The following is a 12,286-nucleotide window of genomic DNA, read 5'->3' as shown; positions in this document are numbered from 1 at the left end:
AATGACAAAAACCTGGAGCCTCTAAACACTCTGCCCCCCCCACCACCACCCCACCACCCCACACATTCCTCAAAGTGGAATAACGGCCAGATAATCAGGAGACTCTGGGGAGGAATCTAAGTTCCATTTTGGTGCGTAATTTGTGCGGTGGCTGAAGTAGTTCTTCCCTTCTTCTATTTTTTTATTTTTTTTTATTTTTTTACCTCTAATACCCCGTTTTTTTTCATGGAGTAGGTTCAATCGCAGGTAAAGACTTTCAAAGCGCGGGTTTATTCTCTCTCGCCTGGAACAAACAGGCGGATCGGATGCGCAGATTCTCCGTAGGATGGTAAATGACCGATGGGGAACCATGAACAGCTCTCCTGAACTCGAAGATGGGACTCGGCATAAAAACCAGGTATGTTCCAGCGACAACGCGGGCTACAGCTGCGCTCATTGGTCACGGCTGGGTGAGGAGTGGTGCATATGTTGGTGCAGTGTTACCACGCTGACTTTGGTGATGTGGCTCTCGGGCGGTATCTGCACTGTGGAGACAGTGAAGCCGCAAGATGAGCCGTGTGTGTGTGTGTGTGTGTGTGTGTGTGTTACCCCCGGACTCTCTCCGGGGTTCCGACACTTCTGTTCCTGTCAGTGTGTCTTATAAACCCAGCCGCGGATCGCACGCTCCCAGCGGGGCACTTCTTCCCTCCCAACGCGTTAGTTAGTTTGTTAGAATAAAGCTGAAACCACGACAGCGGATTTGAAGGAGGAGGCCGATTGATGCGCATCTTTGGTTGAGCCCCCCCCCCCCCAAAAAAAAAGAAAAAAAAAAAACCTTCCTCACATTTCATCCACAACCTGAACCCGGATTGTGTGCGTTAATTGAATGGGACTGAATGGAAATCGCAGTTGTGTTGCTTGGAATGTGAAAGCACTGCGCGCGCGCGCGCACGCACGCACGCACGCAGGCACCTTCCAAAGAGCTGCTGTTAACACTTCAGAGCTCTTTAGGTTGTCTACCCGCCCGGATGAATTGAGACAGCAGCGGACGTGCGTTGTCTTGCAGCCAGGCGAGCTCACTTTGGGGAGCAGTCGATGTGTTTTCACAAGGTCAGTGGAGGGGTACTGACAGCCCAGGAGGGAAATGGCTCCTCGGGAACGCGGGGTATCGCATTTCGGAGGGGGCCACCGTCAAAGCTTTGCGCCTTTTGGAAGCAGAAAAACGTGATTTGTCTCTCTCAGCGCCAAATGAGATTCAGGATGGATTTAGTTATTAGGGGACATCACTGGCAAATAATGCAAAGGCGAAAACTTCCCCACAGCCCCCTCAAAAAAAAAAATAAAATAAAATAAATAAACGTTTATCCAGAAGTGGACGACATCAGTGAGATATTTTGGGGACTTATTTTTAGTAACTGATGCAGCTTTTCTTTGCTCCACCACATGAACAGGGATGAGGTGCAGGGAACACAGATACCTGAGGAATGATCAGTTTGCTTTCACCAACAATTGTCTCACACCACACCACACCACACCAGCCCATCCCAGGTTAAAAAGAGTTTCAATGGATGCATTTTCCCACTGCTGCTCTCCGGCTCCAATTTCAGGTGTGTCGATGGTGTCAGTCAGCCGATGTTTGTTAGAAAGAGATAAGCTTGTGGCACATTTCTTGTCATCTACCAGGACTGACAGGCGTCAGAAGATATTGATGCCCCTTTCTTTTGCTTGCAATCAACCGTGATGACATGGTTCTTTCGGAGTCATCTGTATGGTGGCACTTTGAGCCGGGCCTGTGCTTTAGTCCTCCGGGAGGAGGAAAAAATTACATTAATATCGATTAACAAAAGGCTGCAGTTCCATTTTTTTTTTAGACAACACAGCTGGCTGATTTTCACGTAACCTTTATGCTCGTGAGATGGAGCTGATGTGTGACTATATGGAGGATACAGCCAACATTTTGCCTACTGCCCACAAGCTGTTTTGCCAGTTTTTATAACCACTTAAAGGTCATGTGAATAGTGAATGCATCATCCCTGGGTTGAGTATCCAGGACACAGAGGATCCTCTGTCTCAGATTCATTTAGATGGATTTTTCCCAAGTCTGCGTTCTTGAGGAAAAAAACTCTAAATGAATTAATGAGGCTCTAATACAGTTTGTGGTAAGCCTGGAGGGCAAAAAATGCAGATGTATCCCATGACCCCAACACTCAGTCTGCATCAGACAGCATCAAGGGATGCTGGATGGGAGGAGAGATTGTGGGAAATGGGGGTGGTTAATGCTGCTGTCTATCCCTCTCCTCCCTTCTGCACTTGTTACATTGCAATCACACATAAATGATCTGTCTGTGTGCGCGTCAGACGCCGCCCCCCCACCCCTCTGCCCCCCTTCTCTCTTTGTGCAATCTTGAACAGCAGCACTGAACCTTTATCTGTAGCCTTGTGCTATTGACAAAGTAATTCAGATCCAGTGCGGAAGGATTGGGTTATAGAGATAGCTTGTGCTCCCTTGTTTGTTTTGATATTACAAAACTTGCGCGCACAAATTGTATAGTAACTGTGCAAATTTGACTGGTGTGCTGTCATCTGTGCCCTTTTCAAACAGATGGACTCCAGTTAGAGGAAAATGGAAATTCAAGTGAAAGTTAAAATCTGTATTAAAATCCAATCCACCAAGCAACAGGGAACAGACGCTGGAGCTCCAGGGCCAGACATGTGTTCAGTACCCATGTACGTAAACACATGTTTAAGAGATGAAAGAGGCCACTTGACACTTAAGAGTAAAAAAACTAAACAAAAAAAATGGCTGCTTTGGGTTTCTGCAGTGAGTGGATGAACATGTCTTATGAACGTGAAAGAAAAAGAGCCAAATCAAGGTTGCCTTCCATTCTTGCTGCAGAGATGTGAAGAAAATTCAATTGAGTTCTGTGCGAAAAAGAATGTTCCATTTCTTATGGTTTCTAATTTCATTTGCTCAAGAAAAACAAACAAAAAAAAAAACAATTAACAAAATCACGTGGACTGTAATTCCCTATTCCTATATTCCCTATTCCCTATAACATCTATTTATTTATCTTTTTTTTTTTTGTTGGATATCTCGTTGGGCTGTTTGCTATAGCTGTTCCATGCATACATGCACCCACCTATCACATCTATCACACCAGGTTGTGCTCCTGTTCGCCGCATGTGGCCCGTGCTTGCACACACAGCCAAAGACGCACACAATACAACACACTATACACACACACTCAGTACGGCGAGGAGTCGGTGAAGCCCCAGGGGGTTTCCCACTCGGGTTGGAGGTAATCAATAGCACACTGAGAAGTCTAAAATTCCACCGTACTGAGAGGATAGTTTGTGTACGAGTACACCATCATACACAGCTCACACACTCAATTACACACATATAAACAGAATTAAAGATATTTTAGAGACAATTTGTTGAGTTTTTATGCCACAAGCCTCCCTTTAAAACCAAGGGCCGACACGAATACATCAAAGCTGTGCGAATCAATGTGTCAGCAAATTACCTAACTGCAGTCAGGATGTTTATATATCTCCAAAACATCAGTTGTAAAAAGGATGAAGGCTTTGCCTCGACAGCACACACACACTGAGGGGTTCACATCTACCAACAGCGCACTTAGCAGCGACCTAAGTTGGGAAATGATATCATGCTTGTCATGGCGGACACACACACACTCTCCCACATATGTGCCTACCTCTGTCAGATTTGATCAAAATGCACTACATCTCACTCCCACGTGTGGTGGCTGTGGTTCCTACAGGACCTAGAGGGCTGATCATCCTTCATCAACACATGCCTCTACATACTGTGTCTTGCAATTACAGCTGAACAATCGTGGAAATAGCTCGTTGTTGTTTAAGACCTTCCCAAGTTCACTTTTACTCCAAAAAGAAAAAAAAAAAAACGAACAAATGTGTGTTTTGTTTTGTTTTTTATAGCAGACTGAAGACACACAAAATGTTCCTCCACTGCTTCATAGCTCTATCCGCGAAGTCCAGATTTACAGGCTATTGTAGTGGACTTTTTATGGACAGTAAAATACACAGGCCATTCTTTATATTTTCAAAGAGGGAAAAAAATGATAGTTTCCTCTTCTTTACAACAATATTTGGTTGTGAGTGTGTGTGCAGTCATGGTAAAATGCAGTCCCAGGGGAATCTTCTCCAGCAGGAACTACTACAGAGGCAGGTTTGGGCACTTTGGAACGTGCAATAGCATCACAATAGTGCAAAATGTCGTGAAACTTTACAGGTTTGCAGTTGACATCTAAATAAAGTTCTGCTGCATGATTCCTCAGTAATTACGCAACAATGTTGTAATGACTATCAGTCATGAGTAGGAACGTCAACATGTTGGTTGGCTGGTGTCATCCTATCTCAGTGGTATCCAGTTTCACTTGTGTTGTTTTGCCTCAATCAATAATGTTACTAACTATAACAGAGTAGAATTACAGTTCTCATTTCAGCCAATGATATCTACTGCCACCAGTTCAAGCTTTAACTTTCCACATATTACTAAGGCACAGTTTCATAAACTGTAATCAAAGTGGCAGCTCTTGCAATTTGGAAATTGAAACCTTTCAGATTTTGATTAATTGCGTAGCCTAGTTAATTATGCTGTACTTTTTAAGCAGAAGCTGTTAATGGTTAAATATGTGTTTCTTAAATAAAAGGTTTGAGCAGTATGTAAGACGCCCTTCTCGCAGTCAACTACTGGGTACCCCTGACACTGGCTATGGCTTTTCAATCATAGTATAAGAGCGTGTTGAGAGGTGAAGGCTGCGACGGCGAGATGAGGGCTGTCTGGTTTTGTGGATACCCTTGTCGAACTAATGAACCTCCTCAGCTGACTGGAGGTATAGGAGGTAGTGTGGACTGAGGCAGAGCAGAGAGACTTCCCTGGTTCACTGGGCCTGTGATTTCCCTGTGGGGGGGTCTTTCTATGGCAGCAGAGCAACTAACAACTTCAGTTTCTGTCTAGACCGCGCTGGGTGGCATGAGGGAAACAACCACCAGCAAAAGTTATTGAGCCCCCCCCCAGAAATTCTCCATCCATTTGTCAGGTCATATACCTGAATATGTAGCCAGCAGATAGATGCAATATATATTTAGAAACTCTGTACTAAGATGCAACATTATAAAAAATAAACTCATAATATGCTCTGTATTTTAGCCCGGGAGGATTCGCATGTACAGATGTAAACTCCCAGTATTGTGAGTTGTGTAGTTCATGTTGTCAGCTGTAAAGTAAATCAGCAGGGTGTCTGATATATTTGTATGGGTGTACGGATACCTAGCTTGTGTGATGATTAGCTTCTATCGGTCTTGCATTCCTTTTAAACAAGGATATGAGGTTGGGAATTGGGGGGGGGGGGGGGGGGTGTCATTGATGTCACTTTCATACTGCTCCTCATACCTAATGCCACTTTTATATCAGAACCCTCTGTGTTGAATTTCAAAGCTTTAATTCGTCTCTGTTTTCTTTCTTTAGCTGGGGATGTTTGGTTCACACCTAGATGCTTTTTCTATTTCCTCTCTTCTTTGCTCTGGACATGTATGAAAGCCTGGCAAGGCTGAAACCCATTTGCTTTGGCATTGTTAAGTTGTGGGATCAAAACCTAAGTGGTGAACAGAAGTGTAGGCCTATTGTTAGAATGAAGGTATGAATGTGCGAGAGGAGTGTGTGTGTGTGTGTTGGTGGATCAAAGCAGTAACGAGCCATTACTGTCAAGTTGTTACATAAGTGAAGAGTGCTTTTACATTGAAAGTGATTTAACGTGTTAATGGGGTGGCGTGGTATTTTGTTTAGGTTTTCTGCTGCAGACAGATGGAGCCATTTTCAGTCATGTGCATATGTGATAGGCTAATGAGGACGGTCTTCACTCTTCTGAAGGTTTCTAATGAAAGCAGCTGTCCCGCGTGCTCTTGGCCTTGTGAATCCTCTATCCGGCATTTGTTATCCGACCCTTATTCTCCTCAGTGTCTTTTTCTCGTTGTCTCCCACTTTATCTCCCTTGCCGACAATAGGCGTTGGGATATTTCAATATCAGATTTCTGGTGCTACGAGATGGTTAGAAGGGGCCTTGAGAGAAAACTGGGCAGGGGCAAAGAAAGAGAAAAAAAGAATGAAAACAGGACTCGAAAAAGAATTTTAAAAATGAAGGCCAAAGTAGAGGAACAAAAGAATAACCCATAGAGTGCAGTAGGGAGACACTAGAGGTTAGAAAGCATGAATCAGTAGGTCTCAGATCTGCACTGAGCAGATGCCGGGCTAGCTGGGGGCACATGTACCTTTTACAAGATGACGCAGATATATTCCAGCTGCTCAAAATCCCACACACATCCAACAAAAGGATTTCTATCAGATATACCACACACTGCTTTTGGAGGAAATGCAGTCTTGTTCCACTGTCGACTCTTGGATTCGCTTCAAGTCTCATCATGGAAGCCCCAAAGCATTTCCACAGGCGCCCTCGCATCCAAAACAACAGATGCAATAGAAAGTAATTGCAACTAATTGATACGTGATTCTTGGTAATTGTGTTGATTTAGTGCACCAAAAACTCTTTCAGATTGGTACGCTCATGTGTGAAACCATGTGTATGCACACACACACACACACACACACACACACACACGTCCACGCACATGTGTGGGTGAACATAACGTTGATGGCCACACTGCTGGTTTGCCTGTTTCTTTTTGTCTTCGAATGAATGTGAAGAAGTAAAGCTGAGTAGGAAACATTAGAAAGGCACCGCAGGGCAAGGTTATACTCTACCTCCCAAAGCATGTATTGACAGATGTGTCAGCAAGCTGACCTGATGGGCAGGGTTTCACAGCAGTAGAGCTAAAAGTGTGAGTGAGGGAGAGTGCAAGAGTATGCAGGGTGAAGCATGCGATTTCCATCCGCAGGATTCAGCTCCTCCTGCATGTTTGTCTGCGTGTGTGTGTGTGCATGTGTGTGAGATATCTTTTCAAGAATAAAGAGTCATGAAGAGTCAAAAAAAAAAAAAAAAACCACTCAAAAGGCAAATGCATATATCCCCTCAGCTATTTTATCCAGGGAGACTGTAATATTGCCTTTCTGCGATTTATAATTCACTTCCCAGCTAAATCATCATTAAAAAAAAAAAAAGCATTAGAAATCACCTGTGAGAGGCAGAGGAGAGGCATACAGAGCTGGGGAAAAAAGAGGGGGGAGGTAAATGAGGCAGCAGGGTGGTGGAGGGAGGGACGAGATGCAGACGTGTTCCACAACTCTGTCATCCTGATGGACAACAAGCCAGAGCCATTCCACTGACGGATTGGCCACTATCTCCATATCTCCAATGAGAAGTGGCCGATATCCTCCTGGTGACTTCAATCTGAGAGTTAAAGAGGGACACTTGAGTCTTCATCAAATAGAGATGCGAGATAAGGGCTCAGCTTTTAAAAGGGAACATACTTCCCACAACATAATAGAATCTCTCTTTTTTTTTTTGGTCCCATCATCATTAATCAGCGCTCACAAATACTGTCGTGGATACAAGTGTGTGAGCACAACAAATCACCTACACGAGAGGAGAACAAGAGCGCCGCTCCCCTTTTGCGATGGGTTACGTGTCTGACTAAGAACGCAGACTCAACAGTAAATAATAAGGGAATTAATTAGACCGTGAGAATTCCAGTGAATCATTTATGATGAATGGACAAAGTTTAATCAAGCAATCAGTCGAATCAAACCACCGCATCTGGAGCAGGAGAACATCGTGGGACAGGTGGGGTGACGGAGGAAGAGGAAGCAGTTTTAACTCAACAGCAACCAGTTTAGTGCGCAATCAGTCTGACAACTGCGGGAATACAGAGGGGCCATTTTATGTCTAGGTGTATAAATGCCTGTGATTGAACTGCATTGTTAAGTGTCTTACACTTGGTGGTGTCTCCAAAATGACATTATTGGCTCTCCTCTCTGCCAAATGGAGTCATCGCAGCTGAAAAGAGGCTTCATATATTTACCTACTAATGACCTGCTAAAGTTAACAGAGGAAACATTAGAGCGCCATTATGGCCCAGGCAACATTAGGCGTCTGAAGGTTAACAGCAATATTAATTGAGCAGAAGAATGAAGGCAGAAGAATCCATGACCTTCCTATTAAGAAGTATTCTACATATGAATTAGTTGCATAAAATTAAACGATTTTTCTCCGTTCCCTGTTGCCACATTCAGTGAAATGTAACAGACAAGCTCAATGAATGGGCTGTTTTTGCAGATATATTTCCAAGCTCTGGGATAACTTCTAACAACTCAAACATTCAACTTTCAAATAAATGTGCCACACCAAAAGCCTAACTTGCTGAAGGTATGAAGCGAATTTTCAGTATTAATCCATACTCCTTCACCTGAAACAGAGATGGATTTTTTTTTTTTTTTGGTGATCAACAGACTGAGAAGAAAACTCTAAGAAAGAAGTTAGGTGAGTGATGGGAGAGTGAGAAAAGAGTGAGGACAGTTTTAGCAGGGAGATAAAGAATAAATGAAATGAAGCATGGAAAAATATCCAAAACTGGAGAAACGGGGCGGCACAAAGAGACACAGATGTATTTATTACAGCTGTCCTATTAAACAGTTATGACAAACTCATGGCTAATATATTAACAGACTTATCCACCAGCATCCATTATTAATTTATCATCAAAAATTCAATCTGGCAGACTGTGTGCCATTATTCAGACGTGCTGGGGGAAAGTGGCACATTTGAATAAATGAGAAATTGTAGGGCTCACTCCTATGGCTTGTTGTTATTCCAGAACCTTCCCTTTAAATGATTGATAAACATCAAATCAATCAAAAAATGTGGAAGAAGGATTGATGTTGGGGGGAAAAAAAGAATCCCCTCCAAATGTATTATATCGCCGGAGGAAACATTTTATTGTTGTTGATCCATTTAAAAAAAAAAAAAAAAAAAATCCAACTTATCAAAACTATTGGAAGAGGCTGTGTCGTAGACCATCTGGCTTGTGCTTTTCATTAGCAGCGAAAGAAAACATTATGCTTTCTGCACATTTCAACTTGCATCTCATTTCAGGGCATCTTCTGAGTCCATGCCACGGCTGCACAAGTGCAAATTTACTATATTTGGTTTGTCTTGTTGCCTCTGGTGAAAATCTGCACCTCTCGGCAATACCTAAGTCTGAATGAGATTGGATATGGAAATGTAGAGTGCTGCGGATCAGCAGTTTCTGCTGATGTTGTGGAACTGGTGGCAGCATGAAGAACAGGACATATTCCTCAGAGAAACAAACATTCACGTGCGCACACATACTTTTCAGCGCAAATAGACACATGAAAAACAGACGCACATACTCCTCAGTTAATGTAATACATTACGGAAAAAGGAGCCGCTGTAGAAATTCTACATTTGAAATGCAGCAGAGATAGCTGAAAATGTCAACTGTGCAAAAAGTGCTGGAGGAGGATTCACTGTAAAATATGAAAATCTATCAGTTGTGTTTTACATTTCAAATTCTGAATTAATCTATTACTTAGTACCTTCTAGTAAAACTAAAGGAAATAGGTGGTAATGTGAACATTGGCTATGTAGGAATATTGACTTTCTCAGAACTCCTTTGAGGGGATGAAGTTAGCCAATATCATTATTTTACAGTCAGAGAGACAGTCTGTGCAGTTCCAGTATTTCCCATTTACTCATACTTGTACTTCTTGCTTGTCAGCTTGTCCATGGTATCAAATTGAATACATAGAAGTCTAGAAATGCACAAGCTCTGAAGACTGTGAGCTAAAATATGTCATTTATAAATAAGAACACAAAAAAGGCGAATGAGCCATCATGAGCAGGCTTGGAGGGTGAGGAACAGAATCAACGGCTCCCAGACATCAACTGTTTACCCAGACTTGTTCCGCAGTAAGGGAGAAAAAGGTCAGTTTTACACAAGTGTTACAATTTATGTCATCATAAATACAGTTTAACCTCAATCACTGGAAGATTAATAAATCATAGCATGCCATGTCAATGGGGACTCCCATTTAGCGCTCGTATTAATTCATGTAGTCACGGCCAGAGTCATTATCTACTGTCCATCTTTTCACCCTTGTGCTTTTTTTAATCTCCTTTGGCTAATCAGACGTTGCGAAACAAATGTCCGTTGAAAACTACAGTTTAAATTGTCGGACCACTTTCTAGTGGAAATCTTAAATTGATATACTTCCCGGATTTTGTCAAATTATCAGGTGCCTGCAGTTGCAGTCTTGGTTAGTCTGTTATTGTAAAGAGGCTGTACAGAGCCTGTCAGCCCCATACAGCATATCAGCCATTTGTCTGCCACCTTTAGTCAAATCTTTCTTAAAAATGCAATGATCAATAGATGGTGTTTGGAAGAGAAGGACGGATTACAGAAATTGTGAAGGAATTTACTTAAAAATAAATAAATAAAGTGTTTGCCTAATGTCCAGCAATTTTGAGAAATGGGCCATGGAGAGTAATAACAAAAACAAAAATAAATAAATAAAGCTGAGGAACCCCCCAAAAAGATGGGATTTGTGACTAGATGGCAACAATAACTGTCCCATAATCACTAACAAACTGCTCTTTTGCTGCATATTAAACTTGTGTTTGCTCTCTCATCCTCCCTATAGGGAGTGGAACCTGGCCGACTCCTCACGGGTTTCCATGATGTGCCAACATAAGAAATCAATCAGACTCACACTCTGTACAGGCCCTCAGCACCCACTGATTTATTGCAAATGTGCTGTAGATGAAAAGAGAAACTCTTTAGCACTGTGGGGCAGGTTGGTCAAGGGAAGTAGATTTGAGGGGAGACGGGTGACAGCACAATCACAGGTTTAGGTGGGGGGTGAGGGGGAGGAGCGAGCAGAGAGGAGGGAGGGATCTGCGGTCCACTGCCCTTTGTTGTGATAGGCTGACGCTCACCTCGGGGTCAGCGCACTGCCTGTCATCAGCCCGCCTGGCAGAGAAAATGATGAAAGCGTATTTTATATTTTAGAGGGCTGTGATGTGTTTGCTGTGTGCTGCGGTTTTCCAGTATATGGGGCATGACAGCTGCTGTCAGCCCGCGGCGGGATGGGTCAGGGGGTCACAGAGACGGTGTTTGCTTAGGTTCCCACCAGACACTATCAGTAAAATAAGCTGGCAAACTTCTAAACAAGAGCAACATGCTTTTTTTTTTTTTTGTTTTTTTTGTTTTTTTTTTTTTTTTGCACTGTAGCGCTTCATCTTCTTCTAAGATAATGTTTACAAAATGTGAGTCACTTTAGTATCATAATCTACTTAAAACTGTGACTTGACTAGCTTGGCTTTTTTTTTTTTTTGCCCCAAACATGCCCCTGATTTATAAGTATCACTATTGAAAGGTGGCCTCTATTTAAAAATGTCAGCTGTTTTCTGAACAAAGTTATTACCACATTAAAATTGTAATTTGTAACTAATGCATTCTGTAATGGCTTTTTGACTGTTGTTACTGATTTGAGTCACTTTCAATCTCAGATTTTTTTTTTGTTGTTTTTTTATTTTTGTTCAACTCAAAACAAATTATCTTGCCACTGCCACTCAATTATGATTCAGAGCAATTTCATATTTCATGCTCACACAGCTCAGGGGGGATATCTGGATGGATGCCTCACTATTAAATATTGTTTCCTATTTTATACATCTCTGGAGTGAAAGGCTTGTTTATCCGTTTTGGAAAAGATGACTGTTGGAGGGGGAGAAAAGTACGTAAGAGCTTAGCAGCAATGTGGTGTACGTTCATTTAGAGGCACCAAAAAGGGGGCTGGTGGTAAGGAGGATTGAAGTGGATTACTGAGATAGGACAGCACTTGTGCGCAAGAGAATGTAATCTTATTTTTATTTTTTTTTTTTTAACTACGCTTCCATGAAAATACACAAGCAGGAAAACATACGTCTGTCCGCGGCCATATGTGGCCCACTCAGCGCGAGGGCTGCCAGGCCGATTGAAGGGGTTAAAGAGGAGATTAAAGCGATAATGTACATCTCTAATCTCTGGCCCTTTAAGAGGGCAAAGAGGAGAAAACTGCCTCCAACCAGCGGAGCCGGACATGATACGGGTGCATCAGTGGTCTGTCAGGGTCAGCCATCGCCATGGAAACAGATTATTCAGAATAATTATATGCCATATGCGCCTTGTCACAATTAGAAGTTGGCTGTGAGCTGGGTCACGGGTCAAACGCTGATCAGCGTATTGGGTGGCGGCGAACACTGTTTATTCGAATAAAGTGCAGCTTGCTTCTCACATCTGTCACATG

General features: G+C 42.7%; 1 protein-coding gene across 1 annotated transcript in view; it reads left to right on the top strand.

The window, feature by feature from the left end:
- The first annotated feature begins 325 nt into the window (after positions 1-325).
- Positions 326-12,286, top strand: part of fibcd1b (fibrinogen C domain containing 1b) — an 85,042-nt gene continuing 73,081 nt past the window's right edge. Inside the window, exon 1 of the mRNA XM_029515023.1 lies at positions 326-397. Within this exon, the coding sequence (XP_029370883.1) occupies positions 326-397 (72 nt within the window). The remainder of the gene's footprint in view (positions 398-12,286) is intronic.

This window comes from Echeneis naucrates, chromosome 12 (genome assembly GCF_900963305.1).
Source record: "Echeneis naucrates chromosome 12, fEcheNa1.1, whole genome shotgun sequence".
NCBI lineage: Eukaryota > Metazoa > Chordata > Actinopteri > Carangiformes > Echeneidae > Echeneis > Echeneis naucrates.
The sequence above is the reverse complement of the archived record's forward strand: the minus strand, read 5'-3'. Positions and strand labels throughout refer to the sequence as shown.